Source organism: Moschus berezovskii, chromosome 20 (assembly GCF_049115385.1).
Source record: "Moschus berezovskii isolate FMDL1 chromosome 20, NW_MosBer_1.0, whole genome shotgun sequence".
Lineage (NCBI taxonomy): Eukaryota > Metazoa > Chordata > Mammalia > Artiodactyla > Moschidae > Moschus > Moschus berezovskii.
Window position 1 is genome coordinate 34,725,262 of NC_142479.1, and position 26,620 is coordinate 34,751,881.

Consider the following 26,620-nt stretch of genomic DNA (forward strand, 5'->3'; position numbering starts at 1 on the left):
AGTCGCTCAGTCGTGTCCGACCCTTAGCGACCCCACGGACTGCAGCCTACCAGGCTCCTCCATCCATGGGATTTTCCAGGCAAGAGTACTGGAGTGGCTTGCCATTGCCTTCTCCATCTCCTCCTCTAGGATGACTCAAATACCGTAAACCCTGTAGGTTTTTGGAAGCTGCCCCTAATGCTCTCCTCCCATCAGAGAGAGCTGACGGCGCAGAGAAATACTTCCAACGTGGAGGCCACAATTTCTGAACCCTCAGAAGAAACTTCCTAGAAAACAATACACCTTTTATCTTCAAGAACAATGGCAAAAAAAAATCACATCCAAGAATTTGCAGAAATCAAATCAAGGAGAATTCTGCAAGAGGAAGTGTTGGACAACCTTCAGACCCTGGGTGGGTACTGAGTATACACCCAAAAGAGACCTGCATCAGTCAGTTCCTGACAGGATGCTCTGACGCTGTGACAGGACAGCGGCACACCCAGATGCTTCTCCCTGGCTCCCTGGGAGCAAAACCACTTCAGCAGCAATAGGGTGCAATTGCAAAGGATGGGGCCACAGAGGCCGTGCGGGGCTGGGACCGGAGCCTCGCTCACTTCAGTGTGACCTTCACTTGCAGTCTCTCTCGAGCTGCAGCGCTGCAGCCACGGCCAAGTGTCTCTAATGCCCCCCCCCGGACCCCCCCACCCAGGGATGCACACACACACACACACACGCCCGAACACACTCAGGGCAGAAGTTGAGCAGGAAGGAAATGCAGATGCCGGGTGGGCTCTGCATCCCTGGCACCTTGGACCTTTCCCTGGCAGGCTTCAAGGGGAGGAGAACAAAGACTGGCAGGGGAGACTCTTCAAAACTCGCTCAGATCTCTTCTGAAGGTCCCTTCCCTTCCCTGCCTGACCGTTTGCACAAAAACTACAGGTTTCCACAGATGCTAGGATTTGACTGGGAATAGACAAAAGAATCAGGACAGTGGGAAAAGTCTGTCATCTGGACAGTCAAGATTAAAATTCAAAGTGCACCCGACCCTCCTCTTGCTGGCTTCCCAAGTAAGATTCTTCCTCCTCACCGCACAAAACTCTGCGCTCTGGCTGAATCAGCATCAGATTGGATGTCAAGTAACAGAGTGGAGGGACTTTGAAATAAAGCTCTTCAGATGAGGTGTCAAGCTGCGATGACCCCTGGGTCTCTTCCCTTTGCTATCCAAAACTCCACACTAAGTCCCAAAGGTCCTACCCACCTCCAAGGAGCAGGCCAGCTAGAACGGGGCAAAGTCCTTTCACTGACAAAATGGAAACAGCTCTCACCACACCTGCCTGGCTACCAAGTGAGGTCCACCAGTTGCTCTCTACCCCGACATCTCCCACGTCCAGACCCCTCCTACTCCCTGACCTCCTGGGCTTCTGGTTCAAGGCTGTCCCCTTGTCCTCCCCTCCAGGAGTATGGTTTCCCTGAAAGTTCTGCACGTATACATCCAATCTCCCCTCTCCCCCCATCCCCCTGTCCCCAATCTCTCCTCTTGGAAGAAGGGAAAAAGAAAAGTCCTAAGATGTTTACTTGGAACCATGAGTTTCTAGAACGGATTGCCTCATATTTGAAAGATATAGCAATCCAGACATCCCCACGTGTCATCCAGTCCCCTGGATTTCATGAGCAAGCCCATCTCCCTGCAACTCCTACCAGAAGTCACTCATGACCCCCACCCTACCCACCCTCACTACTAAGCAACTCCCTCACTCTTCACCAGTTTTCCTCAGTAAATGGCTTGATGATAAACATAATTCGTCAGAGCAATTTCCCCATCTCTTTGTACCAAGACTGAGAACCTCCAGAGATAGGCTGGCCCTGCCCGCCCCCCACCCCAACTCTAACAACATGCATATTTACTCACAGTCATATTTTCCAAACTGCCTTCCTCCCTAACACCCTGGCCCTCTCCATCATCATAATCCTCTCACTTCAGCCCCTGCCCAGTATTTTCTGGATTCCTCACCCTAGGGTCCCTAAGTCCCAAGCAATCATCCTTTTTCCTTGAATACTTCCTCCTCTGTGTCCAGCACCGAAGACACAGGTCACACGGCCAGTCCCCTGCTATCTCCTCATACCCATCCCCTGTCACTCGGCCTGGCCCGGACTCCCGAGTCCATTTCCTGTGTCTGCTTAACACAGTCCTTGCCCTGATGCCTAAGGCAACACTCCTCACACCCCAGGTGGCCCTCCACACTCCACCCATCATCTCAACTCCATTCCAGAAGCTGTCTTACCTGATCTCCCAGTGCCCCTTGGCAGTATTCTGGCCCAAACCCCCCTCCCCATCCCTGGCCCTGTCTGCCCTTGTCTAACTGTTCCTGGGCCACTCGGACAACTCCTCCCTCTCCCGGGGGTCCTCTCTGCCACTCCTGCAGCTCTGGCTGGCCCCTTCCTCCCTCAGCCTCCACTCCAGGACCACCCCACGTCTCATCCCGCGCTCTCGATTCCTCCTCATGGCCTGTCCCGCTCTCACTGTCCCCTTGACCTCACCCCAGGCCTGCCTGGCCCTCTTTGTCCCCTCAGCCTCTCCTCAGGCCTACTCGGTCCTCGCTGCCCCTTGGGCCGCACCTCAGGTGCTGAATCCCTCCCTCTCTACGACCCCGTTCGGCCCACCTCCGGCCCTGTCCGTCCCCTCAGCCCCTGCTGAGCCGCCCAATAACCCATCCAGCGCTCTCCATGCCGTCGGGCCCCGTCCGGCCGCTGCATCCCCTCCGCCAGGCCATCAGCCTCCCTGGTCGTCATCCCCGACTCTCCCTCCCTCCTGGCTTCCGCACGGCCGGCTGGACACTCACTACTCCTTGAGCAGCACCATGTCGCTTCGCGGCTCGGCGGCTGCCTGCTGCCCGTCCAGCCTCCCGCCCGCTTCCTGACGGCCGCTCTCCCCGTGGCCCGGCCCGGCCCGGCTGCCTGTGCGCCTTCGTCGTGGTCTGCTCTGTCCCCGCCGCTCTCGCCGCGGTCGCCGCGCCGGCTCCTGCCGCCCCGGCCTCGCCGCCTCCCGCGCCGCTGCCGACGCCGCCCGGAGCTCCGGTTCCGCAGCGCCGCGCGGGGGCGGGGCGTCTCTGCGGCAACCAGAGCGTCACGCGCCGCGCTGCGCGCTGACCTCAGCGCGGAGGCGGAGCCTCCTCGGGCCCGCCCCCTCCCGTCCGTAGGTGGGCCGCGGCGGCGGCCTTCGCGTCCCGGGTGGGTCCGCGCGTAAGCAAGACACGAGCAGTAGGCGGGGCCGACACCCAGGTGTCCCGCGGGGTCCTAGGGTGACTGTTCATCTGCAGGCGGAACAGATGCTACTGTGCGGTTGGGCCTGACCTGTGGTGTGGTTTGAGATCTAGGAAAGGTTGTATTAAAAAAATGTTAATAATGGCCAAGTTTATGTGCACGTAAGGGCTTGACTCCTCACTACAACTGTATATCAGAAATGTATTATTACTGTCCCCATTGACAGGTGAAGGGGAGGCAGAGGTCAAGAGACTAGCTCAAGAAAAAAAGAAGAGAAAGAGACACTTGCTCAATTCCAAAGCTAGCATGTGATGGGGCCGAGGTTTTTACCCTGCAGTCAGTAGTCTAATGTCTTTTATCCAAAAAGTTATTTGCTGAGGGTGTGCTGTGCATCAAAATCTGTGCTTTTGTTGAGTGAGCAAGTGAAATGAAAGTGTTGGTTTCATTTCAGTCGTGTCCGACTCTGCAATCCTATGACTGTCCATGGTATTCTCCAGTCAAGAATACTGGAGAGTGGGTTGCCATTCCATTTTCCAGGGGATCTTCCCCGCCCAGGGATTAAACCCAGATCTCCTGCATTGCAGGGCAAATTCTTTACCATCTGAACCAACAGGGAAACTTGAGTGAACAAGGCAGATATCATCTTGCCCTTAGGGAACTCAAGATCACCTGGGGGTGGTAGGTAGGTGAATGGAGAGGCAGCCAGGCAGTTAGGATGAAAAGGACTGTGAGAGGTGAAATACAGGTTTGGTGGGGTCACACTAGGGATGTGTAGTCAGCAAAGGCATTCTAAAGGAAGGCGTTCTAAACTGAACTCTGCAGGGGGCTGAGATGGGAAGAGGTGTGGGGCAGAGTTGATGCAATGGCTGGGGGCCAGAAGGCCAGCTTGTACTTCAGGGGAACTGAAAGAAGTGAATGCTGCATAAAGTTTGAGGGCTGAGGAGCTGTAGTGGGGTGGGGCAGGCAGAGTATGCAGTTCCTGGGGGTGCTCAGGTGTTTGGAGTCCATCCTCAGGGCATGGGCAGGCATCTATGGGCTTTAAGCAGGTCTGTAAGCAGGTCTGGTGTTTGACAGCTGGGAGAAAAGGGCACTCGGAACCAGAGAAGACGCAGGGAGAACCTGTGTGAGGAGGCCTCTGCAGAAGTCCAGGTAGAGTTGGACTAAGACAATGATGGTGAAAGGGGAGGAAAGAAAGACAGAGATGGATTCAGGAGCAACAAAGGAGGTAAAATCAGCAATACTCTGTTGACTAATTAGCTGGGAGCGTGACAGCGAGAAAGGAGGGATGAAAACTTCCTTCCTGGGTTTCTGGCCTGGGAATCTGGGTAGATAGCATCACCTTCAGGAAAAGAGAACGAAGGCAGATTTGCAGATGGGAAGACAATGGCTGAAATGGAGCAGGACCCTGTGGGGCCCTCCCAGGGACAGATCCTTTCTGTGTCTCCCTTTCTGTGTTTGCTGTTTGTTTAAGAGATAGGTGTTATGCAGCCTTGTACACTTTTCCTGGAGTTCCAAAGGGCAGATTCAAACAGTTGCTAATCCAAGAAGGGAGGGAATGCAGAAACAAAGGTGAAGCAGTAAAACAATATCTTTGAGTTCTTCTGTTGGAACTAAGGCCCCCAGCCAGGTGGAGGATGGTAACTCCAGGCTGAACACAAGATTCCTGGAATACCAACCTGTTAGCTCATCACCAATCAATTAGAAGAAAATTATTTAATAATTGCCATGTGCTAGCTCTCTCCAGGAAGTAAGTAACCTGGAGCTTACAGTCTAGTTGGGAAGACTACATCTACTCATTCACTCCGTAAAATATTGATTGAACTCTTCGCCCTCTCCTGTGTCTTTTTCTAGGCATTCAGGATACAGGAGTGACCAAGAAAAACAAAATCCTTCTGAAACAGGAGGGAAGGGGGCAGGACACAACCTTTAAAAGAATGGCATAGCATATGATGAAAACTGGTTAGAACCAACTAGGTCCAAGATGGCAGAAGATTGGACTTCTGGTGGACCTTGAACCTCCTTATATGTTCATTATAATACATTACACAGTCATGTTTGACTGTTTGTGACCCCATGGACTGTAACTCGCCAGACTCCTCTGTCCATGGGATTCTCCAAGCAAGAATACTGGAATGGGTTGCCATTCCCTTCTCCAGGATATCTTCCCAACCCAGGAATCGAACCCCAGTCTCCTGCTTTGCGGGCAGATTCTTTACTGTCTGAGCCACCAGAGGAGCCCTTTGTAATTAATGGCACACCCACCAGTACCTAGACAGTTCCAAGGCTGACCATCAAAGACCAAAAAGTGGGCAGTTGCCCAATTCCTGGAAATCTCCCCCAAATACTTGGAATAATCCTCCTCCTCATTAGCCTATTAAACTACCCAGCCCATAAAAACTACCAGGTGATATTTCAGGAGCTCTCACCTTCTGAAATGACGTTTGTGGAGTGTGTTTCTCTCTAAATAAATCCACCTCTCTTTTATTTTCAGTCGTGTTGGGTCTCCATTACTGTGTGCAGGCTTTTCTCTGGTTGTGGCCAGTGGGGGCTACGCTTCATTGCAGTGCGTGGGCTTCACGTTGTGGTGGCTTTTGTGGTGGCTCTTGTTGCGGCGGAGTACAGGCTCTAGGCTCAAGGGCTTCAGTAGTTGCAGCACAGGGGCTTAGCAGTTGTGGTGCATGGGCTGTTGCTCCACGGCATGTGGAATCTTCCCGGACCAGGAATTGAGCCCGTGATCCCTGCAATGGAAGGTGGATTCTTAACCACTGTGCCACCAGGGAAATCCAATAAACCCACTTCTTACCTATCATTTTGTCTCTCACTGAATTCTTTCTGCATCAAGACATCAAGAACCTGAGCTTCATTAAATCCTCAGACCAGGTGTTGTTGTTTAGTCGTGTCCAACTCTTTTGTGATCCCATGGATTGTAGTCCACCAGGCTCCTTTGTCCATGGGATTTTCCAGGCAAGAATACTGGAGTGGGTTGCTATTTCCTTCTGCAAGGGATCTTCCCCACCCATGAATTGAACCCATGTCTCCTGCACTGCAGGCAGATTCTTTACCCTGAGCCACCAGGGAAGCCTGAGACCTATGTGATCTCATTTAAAAGACTGTGGGTTTAGTCCCAGTCTCAGTTCTAACCGAGTTTGAGTCTCAGCATGTGGGCTCAGGTCCCAAATCTGAGTTGTACAGTTTCACTTACCTTGTTTGGTGGGGTAAGGCAGAATATAAACAAATGCAGAAATAACTTCCAGTAGAGGAGAATGTTACGAAGATGATGAACAAGGTGGCTGTGGGCAGTGAAGGTGGTATTAGATGGTTGGTCAGGGAAGACTCTTAGAAGAAGCTATGTTTTGGGACTTCCCTGACAGTCCAGTGGTTAGGACTCAGTGCTTTCACTGCTGGGGTTCACATCCTATCCCTGGTTGGGGAACTAAGATCCCATAAGCCACGCTTTGCCACCAAAAAAACAAAAAGAAGAGGTCATGTTTAGACAGAAACCTGAATCAGAGTTGAGATGAGGGAGTCTGGAGGGCCCTGCAGGGCAGTGAGGGAAATATAAAGCAAAGCAACCATTAAATTACCCGAGAAACACCTTCCATGTGGAGGAAATCACAGAAAGGAGGCCTCGCACGTGCAGAAAACTGTATCGAGTGATGAAAGTAGCTGGCCGTAAAGGTGACCGTGTGTGACACAAAGAACAGTGCTGCAAAGGGTCCAAGGAGAGGCCTCCTAGGCTGGAGAGGTGAAGGAAGTGTCTGGGCACAAGGTGGAGATGAATATTTGGCTAGAAGAGGGGAACGTCATCTTTGTAGGGACAGAGTCAGGGTTCTAGGTGAACAGTTTGGGAAGCGGGGAGGCCAGGGAAGAGCCTTCAGTCGGAGCATAAGTGGTTCATTTGTTAGACACACACAGGCAGGACAGAATGTGGGGACTTGAGAGACAAGTTAGAGAACTGACCTTAAGGAATCCGCATTCCTCATCACTCAGGATCAACTTGGAGAAGGAAATGGCAACCCACTCCAGTATTCTTGCCTAGAGAATCCTGTGGACAGAGGAGCCTGGTGGGCTGCTGTCCATAGAGTCGCACAGGGTCAGACACGACTGAAGCGATTTAGCATGCATGCGTGCATTGGAGAAGGAAATGACAACCCACTCCAGTATTCTTGCCTGGAGAAACTCAGGGACAGAGGAGCCTGGTGGGCTGCCGTCTATGGGGTCACACAGAGTCGGACACGACTAAACGACTTAGCAGCAGCAGCAGCAGCAGGATCAACTGCTGGCCAGATTTTTACCACACCTGCTCCATTTCTTTTCTGAAACATCGTGTCATCTCTGCCCTCCATATTCCCATGTGCATTCTAGAAATAGGGATATTTTCTTCTGAATCCACAATGCCATGATCATACTGAACAAAACCGGTCATTTCTTGATATCATTACCCAGTTCATATTCAGACTTCCCTAATCATCTAAAAATTATTATTTTAGAGTTTATTTTAACAACATTTGGTATCTGAACAATGTCTGCCTTTCCTTTCCCTCCACATTTTATTTTCAGGTGTTCTGTTTCTTACATGTCTTCCTCCAGCAAGCTTTGCTTCAGGCGTACATAACAGTTAGGCCTTAGAATTTCCCTGGTGGTCCAGTGGCTAAGACTCTGCGCTCCCAATGCCCGGTCAGGGAACTAGATCCCATATGCTGCAACTAAAAAGATCCCATGTGCCCACATGCTGCAGCTAAGACCTAGTGTAGCCAAAAAAAAAAAAAAAAGGCCTTACAAGCAGGGCCCACAGCACTCTCCAGGGTGCCCCACTGTGCGCCAACGATCCCACTGTGGGAAGGAACCCCTGGTGACTGATGCCTTGGAGTTCCAATCCTACCACTTCCTACCTGTGTGACCTTGTGCAAGTTGCTTAACCTCTCTGGGCCTCAGGTCCTTCATTTGGGGAATGGAGACAATGGTAGTGGCCGCCTTGCTGGATGTCGGTAGATGAGGCAATGCGCATAAAGCGATTTCATGCGGGGCGTGGCACACTTCTGTGTGACCATTCTGGAGGAAGGGGGGCCTGTGAGGAAGGAGCCCTCGAGGCTACTTGTGTATGCTCGGGGCTGGGCCGGCGAGGAGAACGTGAATCTCCGGGACCGCAGCAGTCTTCCTGTCTTGCGTCTCTCTCTGCGTCTCTCTTCCTCCATCTGCACCCATCTTTTCCCCATCGCTCTGGCCGCCCCTCTGTCCCGGCTCTCCTCTCCATCCCTTGGTATCTCTCTCTGTCTCACACCTCGAGTGTCTCCGTGTCTCTGTCTCTCCCTTCTCTTTTTGTTCTGGGCCCCTTCCGTCTCTCTTTCTCTTCCTGCCTCCCGTCCCTCCGCGCCTCCCTCTCTCTGTCTCCCTTCCTCGCTGCCACCTCGGTCTTTGTTGCTGAGCTCTGGGTTGTGATCCGCCCTCTCTTGGACCCCCTCTGTCTCCTTTGCACTGTCTTAGTGTCTGCGCCTCTCACGGTCCTGGCCCCCCCCCCCCCCGTTGTCAATGCTCCTGGCTGGCTGGCCCTTCTTACCGCCTCGGTCGCAGCCACACCTGTAACCCATCTCCCGGTATCTGGGGGAGACTGTGTTTCACTGTTTCCATCCTCAGCTCGGTCCCTTCCTGCCTGCTGAAAGCATACTCTTCTCCCAGCCTTGGTCTCAGCCAGTTTCAGCCGCTTTTTGGTTTATTTCTCTCTCGCTCACTCTTTTTTTTTAAAAAAAAACCCATTTTATTCATTTATTTCTCTGTGGCTGTGCTGGGTCTTTGTTCCTGCGTGGGCTTTTCTCTACTTGTGGTGAGCGGGGGCTACTCTCCAGTTGCGGTGTGCAGGCTTCTCATTGTCGTGGCTTCTCTTGTAGAACACAGGCTGTGGGGCGCACGGGCTTCAGTAGTTGCATCATATAGGCTCAGTAGTCGTGTCTCCCTGGCTGTAGAGCACAGACTCAATAGCATGTGGGATCTCCCCAGATCACGGATTGCACCCTTGTCTCCTGCATTGGCAGGCAGATTCTTTACCACTGAGCCACCAGGGAAGCCCTCGCTCTCTTTTTTTAAACTTCATCCTCCAGTATTTATTGAGCAGCTGTTCCACGCCCAGCACCATTCAAGACACTAGAGATTATCGTGGCAAAGCAGCACCCACGCTAGCTCTCAGGAGACATTTGTGATATTGGGGAGACAGACAGGAGAGCAGACAAAGCATGGCCCTGCCTTGGCTTTGCCCCCCTGAGCAGAGGAGTGCATAGGCCAGGCTGGGCCTGTGAGCTTGGCTGGCTGTGCCCTGCGCTGGGCCTGACAATTCCTTGTCCCTAAACAAGGCCTGAGGGTCACTCTAGAAGCCGGACTAGAGGGTTTAACCACTTGCTCAATGGACAGCATTCATGACGCCCCAGGCTGGGGGAGACACAGGTAGAAAGAGAAAGTCCCAGCCCACGTGGGGCACAGTCCGGACAAACAGTATCAGTAGGAGTGAGGGAACAGCAGCACCCTGGACTTGACCTTTTCCTGCTCTCCCTGCCTCCAGCTGAGTTTGGCCTGCATATGGTGAAAAGCCATTTGAGCAGCCGTGATCTTTAAAATAAACTTCTTTGAGCCAACATCTGAAAATGGGGATGTTTTAGGTAAAACTCAGAATTCCCAGCTTCTCTTGTAAAAATCAGGAGATTGGGCAACAGTGGGCTGGTTCCCACAAGGCCTTGAAGAGTTAGATCTGCATCAAGGCTGTCCTCTTACTTGGGGCTGTGGCCTCCAGGTCCCCGTGGTGCCCCCCAAGTTCTCTTGTGTCCCTGGCAGAGAGGTCACTGTCCAGCGGCCCTTACATCATCATGCTGGGGTTCTACTTATACTAGAAAACTATTTCTCCTCTGTCTGCATCAAAAGTGGGAAAATGAAGGTCACAGCGCAGGGCTGTGGCGGAGCGTGGCTTTTGAGCTTGCAGTCCTGATAAGTAGAAGCCCTCATGAATGTCCTCTTACCATCTCTGCCCTGTGTGCCATGCAAGGGTCCTACCCTGTCCCCAGCTGGCCTCCCTGCCCGGGGCCTCAATGCCCTCCACCCTAGAGGGCTGGGACCCAAGCTTCAGACAACCAGGCTGTCCTCTCCCTTCCCTGGGGCTTCTCTGAGGAAGCCCAGTGGCTCTTCTTTCCTGCTGCCTCTGCCCAGGGCCCAGCTTCGTGGGAAACCCGTAGGAGGAGCAGGTGTGCCCATGACCACTGACTCAGGAGAAAAGCCAAGGGTCAAGGATGAGCACCTGCCTCAGAACTGGAATTCCCAGCTGCCTTGGGCTCCCCCCACCACCCAGAGGTCCCCTCCTCGGCCCCTCCCCCAGCTCTGGGGAAGGTGAGCCAAACATGTAAGCTGAGCCACGGTGAGTGTAACCGAGAGGAGGGGTGGGGGTCAGGGAGCACATTTCAGACAGGTGATGGGCACGAGACAAGTGGCACGCGAATGTGTGGCTCGGAGAGAACGAGACACAGGGGCCAAGGAGGAAGCAGTTCTCAGCCATTCTCGGCAGACGTTTATTGAGCGCTTACTGTGTGCCAGGAAGTAAGCCAGGTGTTAGAAACAGCGAAGGGCCAGGAAGAGTCAGGGTCAGCTGCTGAGCTGTCAGTGACAACACACTGACCCCGGTTGACACGGGAACAGATTAACCCTTCAGACGCCACTCTGAGGGCCTGGGCTGGATCCTTGGACAGAGCCTGGGCCTTTCCACCCACCGAGAGAGATTCAGCGAGGCGTGACCCTCTCTTTGTCCAAGGAGAGGTAAGCTCCCACACCCTCCTCTAAGCACGTTCGCACCCGATGTGCCTGGAATTATACTCCAGACTTCGACACACACATGCACACACACGCACACGGAGGCACGCCGAGCGGTTTTACAAGGAGGTGGCGTAAAGGTGTTGTCCACAAGCTGTGCTCTGAGTCACCCACCTCAACATAAAACTGTCAAGAGTGCCTGAACATCCCCCATTTAGAGATTATCTTGAGAAGCTTTTTGGCCAAGTCTCTTACCAAAACGTGAAAGACGTCAAAGTGAACAGGGGGACAACTTTAAGGCTTTTGCTGAGAGAGGGTGGTCTTGAGAAGGGGAGGGATCAGAAGAAATGGACCTCACTTCCTTCACTTGGCCACAAGTCCCAGTCAGAGCTGCCTGAAGTCTGTCCTGTTATATGGGCGGGGGAGGGTCGGTGGGGGTGGTCCTTATCCCCTGTGCTGTCTGCCCCGCTCCAGGGTCATAAAAATAATGCTATCACTGGTTAAGTGCCTACTAAGTGCCAAGTACAATAATGTGCAACTGCTTGACATTCATGTCCACCAAGTCTTCTGGGGCAGGAGTTAACGCTTCCATTTTACAGATGAGGAAACTGAGGCTCAAGACTTGTCTATGGTCACAAGATAATAGGCATGGTCCTTCCCTCATCACATCCTCAGAACCGGGAGATAGAGTCTCACTCTGGGAAGGACTGAGCAGCTGGAGGCCCTAGTTCAGTCCTGGATCTGCTCGGGAGGCTGAGAAAGGCTGACTCCAGGGCTGGAAGTGCTGCCTGCAGTGACCAAGGGCACAGACGGGATAGGTCTGCCCCGCGGTGGGCCACCCACGTGGAGTATGACGCTGCACCTCCTTCCTGACGTGCAGCCTTACCCCAGGGTTTGGGGTGAGTCAGGGCCTGGGTCGGGGACAGGCTCCCAGAGCCGGCCTGCTCACCCTGACCCCACCCCCATCCCAGGGGAGCCCCACAGCCTGTAGAAAACCCACCTCCTCACTTTCAGGGTCCTGGGCTCCTAATCCTAACCCCACAGTTAAGACGTCTTCCTGCCCCAGAACTCACAAGAATCCATTGTATTACCCTTCAGAGGGAGGGAAGCTGTGGATTAAACAGCCCCAGAAGCCTGACTCTGTTAAGAAGACTTCTCAGAGTTCAGAGACGGGAGCCTCTTGCCATAGCGGGCCCACAGCCTGACCCCTCCAAATCACCTGCCCCTGGTGCATATCTGTTTAAATTCACAGATGGACATGCAAATGCATTAACCACCACCACCCCGCACCCCTGAGGACTTTCCTGGTGGCCCTGTGGTTAAGACTCCGAGCTTCCAATGCACGGGGTGTGGGTTCCATCCCTGGTAGGGGAACTAGGATCCCACATGCTGCAAGGTGGGGCCAAAAGATAAAACAAAACCCAGCTCCCTGGAGAAGGAAACGGCAGCCCACTCCAGTGTTCTTGCCTGGGAATCCCGGGGACAGAGAAGCCTGGTGGGCTACGGTCCGTGGGGTCGCGTAGAGTCAGACACGACTGGGTGACTAAACAACAGCAACATGGACTGTCAGTTTCTGTTGTGTGGGTACTGTAAGAAGCTGAATTATTAAAAGCATTATCGTGATATAAGAAAAAACACACTCCACTGGCCGACTGAATGCTTGCGCATTGTCTGGGATGGTGCTGCCCATGTCCTCCCAACACTGGCCCCCTCCCCACCTTCAGCATGCCTAGGGCCCAGGGCAGTGGGAGGCCCTCATGCTTCACAGCCCAGGGCCAGAACAAGGAGGGCTGGAGTTCTTCTCACCAGGCTGACACTGAGTACAAGAGGGAACAGGAGATGGAGCAAAACAAAAAGAACCCACAACCTCATCTGTGGCCTTTACGAGGGTGGGAACCTTCCTGCCTGCCCAGGCAGCGAGAGCCACAGGCAGAGGCCAGGAGGCTTTGGAGGAAGCCAGCCACAAACGGTCACCTGGACTCAAGTCCAGGGAGACAGAGAGGAGGGGGCTCCTGGGAATACTCCTGAGGCTGGCCAAACCCTGCTTCTTGCTCCAGTTGAATGCCCTGGACCAGGCACTACTGCCTGCTCCTTCCTTCCCACCAGGAACTAGGGGAATGATGGAGGGCCCAGGCCAGTGATGACCAGTGCCTTTGACCAGCCCATGGTCCCGTCCCCATCCCAGGGCACTCCTCTCATGGCTGGGGGTCACCAGAGATTTCCTCCCCCAAGTTACCGTCAGCCTCTAGGGTCGAGATGACTCTACTATGTACAGCTCACCCCACTCTCTCTGAGGAAGCTGTTGGCTCCAAGAAAAGGAGAACTTGCCTGTGTCTGTTTCCCTCCCTCAGGCTGTTTCGTCTTGATCTTAAGGCCTGGCAGCCCCCAGGCTGCCTCTCCGAATGGACTGTCCTGATCTAGAGGGCCATGGCTGCTCCAATGATTAGGACCATATGCGAGTCCTGGCTTTCACCATGAGCAAGTTACTCTACCTGTGCAGGCCTCAATTTTCCCAGCTGTAAAATAGGGAGGGGACTATATCGACTCTTGGCTTAGCATGCCTCAGTGATGGTAATGGGAAAGTATATAACCCATCAATCCTGCAGTCAGAGTAAAATGACTGGGGGGGGGGGGCGGTGCAGCGTGGCACATGTGGTACCCAAACTGCCTGGTACCCTGCTCTCATTTTCATGTCCCTAAGCCCCAAACAGTATTGGCTCTGGACTATTTTCCACTCTGAACTCTGGTTTCTCAATGCCTGCTCATTTCCACAAAGTGTACACACCCTGCAGGCAGGTGGGCGAGAGAGACAGGTCGAAGCTCCCACTTCGGCTGGGCTGGAGGCTGCTGGACACAACACAGGCTGTGTCTGTATGGCCTCAGTACACTTCCCAGTGGGAAGGGCCCTTGCTAATCAGCACTGCCCCAAACTGCACTCCCTTGTCAGTGGGTTTCAAATGTTGGGGGTGGGGGCACACCAGGTGGTGCTTAGCAAAGAATAGACTTTAGTTTCTCTCTAGGTCAGAGGCAAGACCCAGGGGCTATGTTATTAACAAGCACCCCAAAACCTCCTGCTGCAGGTGGTCATTGGGTCACACCCGGGGGTGGGGGGGTGGGAGGGTGGCTGGGATTAAAACCATTCCCCAGCTGCCCACCACATCCTTCTGAAGAGCACAGCCCACCAGCACTGAACTAACTTGACCTTGTCCAGCATTTCCCAAATCTGACTACCAAACTTTTTAAAAATTATCTATTTGGCTGCACTGGGTTCTTAGTTGTGACATGTGGCATCTAGTTCCCTGACCAGGGATTGAACCCAGGTCCCCTGCATTGGGAGTACAGAGTCTTAGCCAATGGACCACCAGGAAAGTCCCAAAACTTTTTTAAAAATTAAAATAACCTTAACATCTCCCAGAACTAGCATTTTTAGGACTGCTTTGGGAGAAATGTTCATCTCACACTCTCTCCTTTTTTTAATAATACCTGCTTTTGAGTATTTGAGTGGATGAAGCCTAGGGAGATGAGTTTCAGGGGCTCATCTGTGACCGGAAGCTCAGGTCTGGGTCTGCCTCTTCCCGTCACCACCCATTCCTCCCGCCACATCCTGCTCCTGCTGTCTTTGAGGCTGCAGCTCGTCTGGGGTCACCCTGTGTCCTGAACAAAGGAGGAACCCTTGGTGTGGCTGACTGGTGACAGGAAGCCTGAGCAGGGATGAAAGGGGTCAGGATTAGCCTGTCTGGCTGGGGTAAGCAGCAGAGGCGGGGGTGGCCACACTTCTAAGGTGTCTGCACAGGCCTGATGTGTTAGGGCTGGGGCAGGGGAGGAAGGTCTTTTCCTGGCCCACCACCCCTCCCAAGACGACAATCACACCCAGAAAGAGACGGTACCCAGAGTTGGAGCTGGGGACAACTGGAGCTGGTCAGTGGCAGAAAACTTTGTCCTGCCTTTTCTTCTCAAGCTCAAAACAGGCACATGGAGTCATGAATTGATATGCTAGAAGGGGGCATCCCTTACCAGTAGGGAAATGGATTTATTGCTTTATAAAAAGGAGTCTGATAAAACTTAAAACAAATAACCTAAAAATCCACCCACCCCTCTCAGAACTCCCAGGAAGCCTCAGACACATTTCTGAGCACAGTCAAGGTGGGTGGGTTGGTAAGCCAGGCCTGCCTGGCAGAGGAAAGGTGGCCTCGTCCTCGTAAACAGCTCCACGGCCCCTGGGAGAGTCTGCCAGCAGGGGGCACTGTGGCCCTGCAGCCTGGGACAATCTCTGGGCCCTGAACGGGGCTGGCTCCTGGGTGCTGGGCTTGCTGTGGGCCTGGCCAGCTGGGGGCAGCTCTGGGAGGATAAGTGCAGACACCCAGAGTCCACACCCTGCCACCACCCGCACACACATCTCTCATACACAGCACGTGCACACACAGCCCACACGTCCACACCCCCTAGGCCTCTCACAAATTCACCTCCCCACCCAGGCCTGGACCTCCAGGACTGTCAGCCGCAGCCTCACTTCCACCCTCCACAAAAACAGCTCTGTGTGTGTGTGTGTGTGTGTGTGTGTGATCCCCTGTTGGTGCCCCCTTATTTCCCTTCAGGTCACAGCCTGGACAGAGGGTGACAGTGGAGACATGCCCCCACTCAAGCCCTGAGGGAAGAGGGAAAGGACCGCTGCCCGGCCTTGTCCATGGTTCCCACGTGACCATCCAGCCCTCCAGACCCTTCCCAGGCTAAGCTGGGGGGGGGGGATGGGGGGGCAGGGGTGTCGCTTCCCCACAGGCCTTGAACAGGAGGACAGGCCATGGACAGGCCACAGGGGGCTGGAATCACAAAGGAGTTAGCACCAACAACAGGAAGCGGGTCCTTCCTTCCTCAGGCAGCTCAGACTGGCCAGGGGAGGAGGTGAGGGACCAGACCGGGCAGGGGTGGGGGGTGTGCAGACAGTGCAAGCCTTTGTCCTCAGGCAGGCGTGGTCACTGGACATGCAGCTGAGGGGCAGGAGGCAGGCAGTGGATGGCAGACCCCTCTGCTTTGGCTAGAGGCAGAATCCAGACACACTTCGGGGGAGAGGGTCTGCCAGCCCGGGGGGTCCTCCTGGCTCCTCCCGCAGGCACCACGGAGCCCCAAGGCTCAAGGGCCTCTCGAGGGTGGCAGAGTGAAGTCCAGGGCCTCCCCGCCTCCAGCAGGAGGAGAAGCGCCTGTCCGGGCCCTCTCCCATCTGTCTGGCCACCGCAGAGCTCCGAGGCAGGACCAGGGCCCTGGGAGGGAGCATGGACTCCGACACAGTGAAGGACAGGATCCTGGGGTTGCGCGCGGGCAGGAGTGTGTGGAGGTCCTCTGGGGTGGGGACGAGGACACCGTGAGTCACTGAAGCGAGAGGGCGGGAGGTCGTGATCCCCAGACGGCAGGTGCTACACAAAAGCCTCCCGGTTGGACGAGCCGTTGAGCTTGAGGAAAACCTTGTCGTCTTCTCGCTTCCGCTCGAGCTGCCGCTCCAGCTGGCGCCGGTAGCAGATGAGGTAGAGGGGGAGGCAGAAGCCCAACATGCTCAGGACCAGCAGGCCCACGTTCACCTGGGGAGGCAGGGGCGAGAGCGGCCGTCACGAGGGGCAGGGAACACAGCACATGTGCGCTCTCGTCCTTGTGCCGCCAGACCCTTCCTCGCTCCCAAGTTTGGGATTGAGGCGAAGGTCACAGGAGAAACAAAGGAGGAGTTTCAGGAGGTCCGAGGGCCTGTCATTCCACATTTTGGCATCAGGATTCCCCAGTGGTCCACGGGCCACACCAACGTGCTGATCTGAAGGTCCAGGGGTGTGGTGGGATTGGGACAAGCTCAGAGAACCCGGTTATGAACCCCAGCCTCTGGCAGGAGGGGCAGGGACAGTAACTCGGTTCCATTTACCCCAAAATCAGGTCCAGAAAGAACACTCTTGGGAATTCCCTAGCAGGTCCAGTGCTTAAGACTCTGAGCTTCCACTGCAGGAAGCATGGGTCTGATCCTTGGTTGGGGAACTAAGATCCCATATGCCACACAGCATAGCCAAAATAAATTTTTTTTTTTTTTTAAGAAACAGATAGAAAGGATACTCTTCCCCTCTTGCTCTCTAGCCTGTTCACAAGGGATCCCTGAACTGACCCTAACCAAAGTTCCAAACTGCCTGTCCTGGGGTTCTGGAACATGCTGTGATACCTCCCAGCTCCCAGTCAGCAGAGTAGAGTGGATGCCCATAACCCAGCGCCCCCCTACCCTTCTTACCCACAGAGGGTCTCCCTGGAGGGGACCCATCATAGCCAGAAACAGGGGCTGCTGCAGGAGAGCGAAGAGGGCGCTGATCAGGGACTGCAGGCCCGTGAGGCTGCCAAACTGTGTGGAGGGGTACCTGCCAGGACAGGGGAGAGCCTGTCACCGTGGGGGCCACTGTACGGCTTCCCAGATGCTCCTCGGCCTCAGCCTGGCCCCACTTGCTGGTGCTCTCAGGCTGCAACTTGCGGTGTCACAGGAGATGTGGGAACAGCTTCAGAGGACAGTCGGGTGTTCATCTTTGGACTGCTTCATGCTGAGCAGTTCCACGCAGAGAATTTTCCTTTTGGACTAGCATGAAGCCCCTGGGGCCCACGGGTGTCTGGCCGAGCTGAGTGGACAACATGATTCCGGCAGGAGTCTGTGGCTCGGGAACTAGGCCCAGGGAGCAGGTAGGAGGCTGGGCCGGGCTTGGCTGCACCTTCATCCAGAGGAGCGTTGTATCATCACGGAAACATAGCATCACAGCCCTCGGCCGACTCCCTCAGACTCTGCCAGGGTGGCCTCAACTCCCTCCAGGCCTTGGGCGGGGGGTGGTGTGGGCAAGGGTGGAGCATGCAGACCTGGAATGACCCCTATGGGATGTTCCTGGGAGCGGGGGGAGAGTTCTGGCATAATCTCAGGACACTAGGCATCGTGGCTTAGCGAGGAATGGCTGCAGGAATGAGCCTGTCTTTGGTCAGAGAGGGACAGCGGATGGTGTCTGGGTTCTGGTGTTTGAGCCAAGCCCCAGCATGAGGAACAGGAACAACCACGGTTCCTCAGGTGTGTGTGGCCTCCTGGAAAAGGAGGCAGGTTTCATTTTAGCCAAGGCCTGAGAAAACTGCAGGCAGACCAGCCCTTTGAGGCCCTGGGCGGGCTCTGTCAGGTACATTCGGGGCTCGGTTATTTATGTCACTGCGGCCACTGAAGGCCATTTGAAGGTCAACATTCAGGTGCACGCAGCCAGAACTCACTCCTGCGCTTCCCGTGAGCAGTCAGCGGCAGCCCCAGGACTCAGCTGAGCAGCAGCCCCTGAGGCCGTAACGATACTGGGCTGCACCCTGGCCAGGGGAACTGACCTCGTGTTAAATGCCAAGGCTTGTGGGCACCCAACTGTCTGCCCACTGACCCGCTCCCACCGAGTATGGCCTTCTCCTGACACACCCCACAGAAACCCTAGTATCTAAGGCAAGAGGAGGAACCTCAGGTGGACAAGATGGTCCCCTTCAGGCCCTCAGCCCCACCTGGAACCTCCCTCAGCTCATCCATCCCGTCACCCTTGGCCACCAGGCCACCCGCAGCCCCCAGGACTTACACAGCGGCGTACAAGCCCCCGACGGCTGAGTGGATGAATCCTCGCACAATCGTGTGCAGGATGAAGGAGAGGATCTGAGGTGCGGAGAGCAGAGTGTGAGCAGGAGACGTGGAGGGTCTCCCTCTGTCCCCCTGCCCCAGAGCTCCCCGGGTCCTGAGTGGTGGAGGCACTGGCACCCTGGAGTCGGCTTGGCCAGCTTGCCACAGCCAACTCCTGAATGCCAAGAATTCTGAGCCAATTGTTCAACAGTCATCAATAACAACTCCATTGCATTAAAGGTACAATTTAATTACAATTGACCCTTGGACAATGCGGGGGATTAGGGGTGCTGACCCTCTATGCAGCCACAAATCCACATTAAACTTATAGTCTGCCCTCTGTATCCACAGTTTCATATCCTTGGATTCAACTAGCCATGGACCATGCGGAATGTATTTACTATTGAAAACAGTCCAAGTATGAGTGGAACCGCACAGTTCAAACTTGTGTTGTTCAAGGATCAACTGTACACTGAAAACAAAGTTCGTGAATACTCAAAGCCCATCACATCTTAATTACTTTATTCTGTTTTACTATTACCTCTAGTCTTAAGGTTTTTTAAGTCTACTGTAGATGTTGGGTTGGTTAGGGTTTTCCCCCGAACATCTTAAGGAAAAGCTCTAACAAACTTTTTGGCCAATCCAATATATGATGGGCTTCCCAGGTGGCACAGTGGTAAAGAATCCACCTGCCAATGCAGGAGATGCAAGAGACGCGAGTTCGATCCCTGGATCAGGTAGATCCCCTGGAAGACAAAATGGCAACCCACTCCAGTATCTTGCCTGGGAGATTCCATGGACAAGAGGAGCCTGTTGGCTATAGTCCATGGAGTCCCTAAAGAGTAGGACAGGACTTAGCAACCGGGCATGCATAATATATATATGACGGTGTGTTACTGTGTGTCTTTCCAAGTCCACAGTCAGTGATAATGGATACTGTGTTGTTTGATACTAGCCATGATGAATGCACTTACACCATGGAAATTGCCAAACACGACAAACCAAGGCTCCTGCTACCTGACTCCCATCTAAAGTCTGCTATTAAGTGTATGCATGGACACGGCACTAGGTAGGAGGTCACGAATCATCACTCCCGCCTTTTCGGACCCGAGGGCCATGCCCTGGTCTCCCAGCCTGGTCCTCCAGGCCCTACTGGCAGATGGCTGTCCCCCTCTCCTCTCACTCTGCTTTCCTAAGGAAAGGCCACTGTTGGCAGGCTGAGCAGGCCCTTGTTAACGATTCCTGAGAGCCACGAGCTGTCTACTTTGCTGCCGGGAGCCTTTGTTCTCTGCACACAGCCCTGTCATCAGGCACAGCAGCCAAGCCCTGTTTCCGGGAATGTGGGCGGCGGAGGCAGTGGGACTGCTCTCTGTGGTGCTGCAAGAGGGCTGTGCCCGAAAGCACGCACATCCTTTACAGGCTCCCCCTTTCCACCCCAAATGCCTTGCTGCCTTTTCACAGCTTGTCTTTCAATAAGAAGTAGGTAAAACAAAAAGCAGATCGCAGTCCTCACTGACCACTGCCCCGCAACTGGACAAGCTGGTCAGGGCAAGGGTCTGCCGGTCTTGCAGAGAAGGCCACCGCCACCAGGAGGCTGGGAAGGCACCAGGGGTGTGACGGTGCCCGCGCCTGGAGCCAGCATCAGTCTCCGGGGTTGACTCCAGCTGCATGCAGAGCTGGCACAAACACTCGACAGTACCCGTGGGTGCCGCGCACCTGGTGTTCACTGTATTTCTACATGTGGCCACTTGTAGAAAGGAAGGGACTCTTGCTTTCCTCCTGGACTTGGTCCAAGATACCACCTGGACTCGGGCCACACCCATCTGGGAGCAATGCTGTCACCTGTATCCCTTCCTTCAAAGTTCATCAACTTGAGGACTGGAACTAGAACCCTTCTGTGGACCTAAGGGCGGAGCCAGGGAGGTAACACAATCTACCTTTCTCAAGCTCTCTGCCAATAGTCAGGTTCCAAGAGCATTGGAAATCTTGTGCAAAGGAATTAAACTTTTGAACCCGGATACCAAGAGCTCATCATCAGAGGCTTTCCTGTGGCCGTCCTGAACCAGAAGAGCAAATGCTCCCATCAATGCCACAGACTGGCCAGACCTCTTAGGAGGTCAGATCACAGCTGTTTGATCAAAGGCAATGACTCTAGAATTGGTAAGATGATGGTATTCATGGTGTGAAAGATGCCCCAAGACCAAGAAGAATGATACACTTTCACAGGGAAGGGTCTACTGTGAAAGGAAATCTCAGTTCCATTTACAGCTTGCTCTTAGAATTGTGGTGCTGGAGTATATTCTGGAGAGTCCCTTGTACTGCAAGGAGATCAAACCTAAAGGAAATCAACCCTGAATGTTCATTGGAAGGACTGAAGCTAAAGCTAAGCTCCAATACCTTGGCCACCAGGTGCCAAGAGTCGACTCATTAGAAAAGACCCCGATGCTGAGAAAGATTAAGGTCAGGAGAAGGGGGCGACAGAGGATGAGATGGTTGGATGGTATCACCAACTCAACGGACATGAGTTTAAGCAAACTCTGGGAGACAGTGAAGGACAGGGAAGCCTGGCGTGCTGCAATCCATGGGGCCACAGGCGGACATGACAGCAACTGAACAACAACTCAGCACTGTGCAGAGCCTAGCAGATAGAAGGCCCTTGATAAACCAGGGTGGGATGGTTGATTGGTTTGGCTGGTTGAATTAAATGAATGAAAAGTCACTTTGCTAATGGCTCCCCCATGAGACGTCAGGCCCTCTCTTGCTTGTCATCCCATCCCCCACACCCACCTGGAGAGGCAGGTTGGGAATGAGGCAGGTCACCCCGAAACCCACGAGCAGCACGTTGGTGAAGGCGAAGGCCCGCATGGCGTTGGTGATCTTCTGGATCTGCCGGTCCCGCTTCTTCTTCTTCTCACCTCTGTGGGGACATGGAGCATGGAACACAGGAGCGGGGGTGGGTTGGGGGGCCCTAGAGAATAGACTCTCCCAGGAAGTCAGGCCAGGGGAGTCACAGCTTGTGTACAATGCAAGACTTAGACACCACTGCCAAGCAAGTGCTAGCTGGGGACTGTGGGGGCTAGACCTTCACGAGGGACACTCCCCACAGCTACCCTCTGGACTGAGCGTGGAGTGGGAACCGTAGTGGAGAGGTTGGACACGAGAAGATGTGCATCAGTGCCCTGCATTGGAGGGACTGATGCTGAGGCTGAAACTCCAACATGTTGGCCAGCTGATGCGAAGAGCTGACTCATGTGAAAAGACCCTGATGCTGGGAGATATTGAAGGCAGGAGGAGAAGGGGACGACAGACGATGAGATGGCTGGATAGCATCACCGACTCAATGGACATGAGTTTGGGTAAACTCTGGGAGTTGGTGATGGACAGGGAGGCCTGGTGTGCTGTAGTCCATGGGGTCGCAAAGAGTTGGACATGACTGAGTGACTGAACTGAACTGAACCCTGCACTATTTCAGTGAAGACTGAGGTCAGATCTCCAATGATGGGGAGGGAGGAGGAGGAGGCACCCAGGTCAGGATGTGGCAAAGCCTCCTTCAATGTTGGCTCCAGCTTCACCCAAATCCTGCAGGGAGCTGATGCTAAGCCAGAGAATAAGCCAAATAAGGGAGCAAGTGGGTTTCCCCTTGGGGGGCAGGAAGGAGCGAAGAAGAAATGGACATGAGGCAAATGGAACTGGAATGGGCACCAACCGCCTTCTGGCTGTAGGACCTGACCTAGATAACAGAGCATCTCTGTAATTATCTCCCTGTGAATTCACTACAAGTGATTCGAGTCTCACCACCCACACAGATGCCTCACAGACAATTGCACGACATCCAAGGGCTCAGAGATACGCAGGGAGGCCCAGACCCACCACTTTCTCCCCCTGTGACCTCAGGCAAGCCACTCCAACGCCTAGTTTCAGTTCCCTCATCTGTAAAATGGGTATAACTCATCAAGGTGTTGGGAGGCTTCCCAGAGAGATTGGGCATTAAGTGCTTGGCACAGGGCCTGATACAATCTAGAGTAGCTTATTATATTAAGGTGGAGTCAAAGAAGACGGCATTTAACTCATCCTCTGATCTTACAGCCAAACCCTTCTGTACAGAAAGGGCTCCAGTTCCTCCTTTAATTCTCACAGTCATGAACAAATCTATTAACACGTCTTAAGGTTATAGCTGTTTACGACTCACGCCCAGTGAAGCAGGCCTTGCAGGCAAATGGGACAGCTCTAAGGCAGTCTGCCCTGTGCTAATTGTGCTGAGGATCTGAGTGTGGTCCTGAAGGCAGGTGTTTGACAGTTACTAGTCTGGTTTCTCTCCTCTCTTCTAGCTTGGCGCTTTCCAAACTTTTATATACAAAAGACTGTTCCAGATAGAAGCGACAGGCCAGTATGTGTGCTGAGCTGAGTGAGGGCCAAGAGCGGATTTGCGCACGGCCCCTTCTCGCCTCTCTGGCTGACTTCACAACCCAACGCCCCCCAACCCTGGAGCCCCCTAACACCTGCCCGGTGGGCTGCTCCCTCTGGGGGCACAGGGCACGGGTTTGGCCTACGCACTGGCTGGCATCTTTCTCCTCAGGCTCCTCAGAGGCATCCTCACACTCCTTCAGCCTCCAGTCCATGATGTAGCCAATGACGGGGGCGGTGAGCAGGCAGAGCAGCTGGAGCACCCCAAAGATGGAGGTGTAGAGGCTCACTGAGGAGACAGAAGGGCCGGATCACGGACCGGGGTTGGGGGCTGCCCTCTGAGGCCTGGGGAGGGGGCTGGGCAGAATCTGTGACTCCATGAGCCCTCTGGGTTTTTTCCCCCAGAACCCCACCCACCCACCCTTGTCACCGTGAGTCATGATGGGAGACAACCTCTAATATCAAAGTCTGAGCAAGAGGCAGGACACCCCATTCTTTCCTCCGAATCCCTCACCTATTTCCAAGAAACGGCTACCAAAGTCCAGTATGTCACAATGACCTTCCCCAGAAGCTCCAGGAGGTCTCTATGACTCTGGGAACCACAAGATTACCAAGACCCAGGACAGAGCGAGGCTTTGTGTGTCAATGGCCATCAGTGTCCTGCCCCTCAATACACACTGAGAAGACCCCACTCACAGGGGCCCTGACGTAAGGGCTCCGGTCTTCAGAGAGCCTTAAAATCATGATGAGATTTCTCAAACAGAAGCTGAAGGCTGGCTGTGCCACTCCCACCTGCAGTTCTGGCTGAGGGTGACGTATGGAGTTCAGGGGGGCGTCTGGAGTTCAAGGACAGGTGCTTCTCATGAGCGGACGTCCTGTGTTCCCTGACACCCCCCTCCCCCCGGCCCCCACAGGCTTACCGGTGGCCATCACTGCACCGAGAAAGCGAAAGTGACAGAGCAGAGAGGAGTGAGGTTAGCAGCAGAAATGTCAAAGGCTGTTACAGAGAGAGGGCTGCGGAGGCGGCGAGCTCCGGGCCCAGGACCCACACCACTTCCCACGGAGCCCTGACTCTCAGAGTGCCCCGCACGGGCATCTGCTGACAGTTTCCTGCCTGCTCGGGCCTCGGTCATGTGCGGCTGGGGCCTCGTCACAGATGGGCTGTGAATCAGTCTTGTGGCACTTGTGGGAGGACCATGATGGGGAAGTGGTGGGGTTGTGGAAGACCCAGCAGAACGGGGGCCGAGAATCCACCCCACACCCAGCCTGAGTTCTGACCAGCCAGTGCTGCCAGCCCCCTGATTCTGACGTCCAGATGTCCGTGTGTGTGTGTGTGTGTGTGCACGCGCGTGAGCTCTCAGGCACAAGTGCTCAGAGGAGCAGGATGGGGAAAACCAATGCCCTGTCAGCTGTGGACCAAATTTCCTGGCCCAACTTCCTCTACTTCTTGAAACTGACTTTTGCAAGAGAGAAACAGAAGGAAAAAAAAAAAATGCCTCTTGGGCAGCAAAAGATTTCTCAGATAAAGCAAAAGAGAAGGCCATGACTCAGCAGCAGCAGGGAGATTTGCCTACCAAGGGCCAGTAAGGGCCTCTTCTCTATACTCATCAGGGTCTCTGCCTGTCTGGGCCTCAGGGTTTGTAGTAAAAGGGCTTTAGACAGGCTAGATCAGCTCTCCCCAAAGTACGGTGGACAGATTTTAATGAATGTTACATAATAAAAGGGTTCCTGCAGTTGAAATTTAGGGGAATATCATTGAATGAAATGAAGCTAAACAGGTTATTTCCCACCCCCCATCTTTGTGTTTGCTATGAATTTCTGCAAGGGCACATAATAGGGTTTTTCAATGTTGCTTCATGTCTGAACACCCATTTTCAGAATAGAACCTGCATTGTCTGTGTCCCTTAGTCTCCTTCCCCTTTTGTTACAGCTGAGTTTCTTATCCTCTTTAAAAACACACAGGACTTCCCTGGTGGTCCAGTGGTAATGAATCCGTCTGCCAACGCAGGGCAAAAGGGTTTGAACCCTGGCCAGAAAAGATTCCACACGCCACAGGGCAATGAAGTCCATGTGCCACAACCATTGAGTCTGCGCTCTAGAGGCCGACTCCTCAGCTGTGTGTGCTCCACACCAATAGAAACCACGGCAATGAGAAGCCCCTGCACTGCAAGGAGTAGCCACCGCTTGCCGCAGATAGAGAAAATCCTCCTACAGCAATAAAGAACTAGTGCGGCTGAAAATAAATTTAAAAAGAAAAAAGCAAAAACCCTTACATTCCCTGGCATATCTTCCTGTAGAGAAAAACAATTAAACCAACTCCAAAAGTTGCACACCAATGAGACTGCCAATAAAAAGGATTTACCCAGTGTGTTTGTCCTGCTTTCGGATGACTAAAGCTGACTCAGCTCAGGCCCTGAGGAAGTACAGACTTTCTTTGCAGAATCAAAACCTCTAATCAGCTTGTGTGTTCTTTGGGAAAAGTGGGCAGGTGGGTTATCAGTTCTGTTTACCAAAAGTAACAAGCCTGGACCGGATTACATAAGAGGAAGGCTCCACCTGGCCTCGCTTCCTAGTTCAGGGCACAGATCCTGGGAGACCCCGTGTCCAGCCACAGTGGCCCAGCCCCCAACCCGGCCCCCAGCCTCCCCACGCGCTACCCCTGTGGTTTCCCGGAGGATTCTTGGCATTGGGTTTGACGGATTGTCTTTCAACAAGCTCTAAGGTGGACTACTGTGTTCTGTGCAGTGTCTTCTCTTATAAACACACACGTCAACCGTCCCCCTCGGGCAACGAAAAACACACCCCACACCCCAAACACAGATAGTTATTTCAGTCCTCTCCTCCTTCCTAAACTGGGAAACTCTGGTGGGGACATGAAAGAACAGTTGGGCCCGGCTGTGATGAAACAGCTCTGACGCATCATCAGGCCCTTGGATTCTGCCATCTCACCGCCCCGCTGGCCCAGCCTAGCCCCACACTCTCCGGCTGGCCAGGTGGTGGACTTGACCTCAGGCGGGCAGAAGTGACCACTGCACGTGGGGTGTGCCCCAGGGCTTGGGAGCCACCTACCTACGGCCTGGTCGCCGCTGACCAGGAACTGGAGGATGTTGTTCATGGCGCCCATGTAGAAGATGAGGCGCAGCTGTGTGACGCACATGGTGACCAGGCTGAGCAGCAGGATGGGGCTGAACACGCTGTGCATGAACGAGGGTGCCGCTGCAGGGAGAACCAGGGGCTCAGGGAGAACCGGGCGGTACCACCAGGGCCCACAGCCCAGGGCACACGTGGGGCCGGGAGACCCCCGTCACCCCACACCAGATGAGGCAGACGGCTGTGTGCAGGAGTTGGGTCACCCAGCTGTATGAAATAAGCTGGATGAATCCCTTACCTTCTCTGAGCTTAGTCTATAAGACAGGGTGGATGGTGCTGCCTGCCCTTGCGGGATGATGTGGGGATGAAGGAAGGTGGTGCCTAGAGAGCCCTCAGGGGGTGCCAGACCCCATCAGGGTCCCCATCTGGACTGGACGCCCCCTCCTTGTCACTGGGCTGTTGATGGCTCAG

At 54.1% G+C, this 26,620-nt stretch overlaps 2 protein-coding genes across 5 annotated transcripts in view; both read right to left on the reverse strand.

Annotated features, from left to right (window-relative positions):
* Nucleotides 1-3,085, reverse strand: part of PITPNA (phosphatidylinositol transfer protein alpha) — a 36,864-nt gene extending 33,779 nt beyond the window's left edge. The window contains exon 1 of the mRNA XM_055403155.2: nt 2,820-3,085. Within this exon, the coding sequence (XP_055259130.1) occupies nt 2,820-2,839 (20 nt within the window). The 5' untranslated portion in view covers nt 2,840-3,085. The remainder of the gene's footprint in view (nt 1-2,819) is intronic.
* Nucleotides 3,086-10,755: 7,670 nt separating this feature from the next.
* Nucleotides 10,756-26,620, reverse strand: part of SLC43A2 (solute carrier family 43 member 2) — a 43,810-nt gene continuing 27,945 nt past the window's right edge. For 3 of the 4 annotated variants that reach the window (XM_055403237.2, XM_088828755.1, XM_088828756.1), the window contains exons 9-14: nt 26,129-26,275; nt 23,210-23,348; nt 21,443-21,572; nt 18,618-18,691; nt 17,276-17,399; nt 10,756-16,592 (exon numbers count right to left, since the gene is read on the reverse strand). In XM_055403237.2, coding sequence (XP_055259212.1) covers nt 16,431-16,592; nt 17,276-17,399; nt 18,618-18,691; nt 21,443-21,572; nt 23,210-23,348; nt 26,129-26,275 — 776 coding nt within the window. In that variant the 3' untranslated portion in view covers nt 10,756-16,430. Of the gene's footprint in view, nt 16,593-17,275; nt 17,400-18,617; nt 18,692-18,742; nt 19,402-21,442; nt 21,573-23,209; nt 23,349-26,128; nt 26,276-26,620 lie in introns of those variants that run through there. The other variant, XM_088828757.1, reaches the window with a different exon arrangement.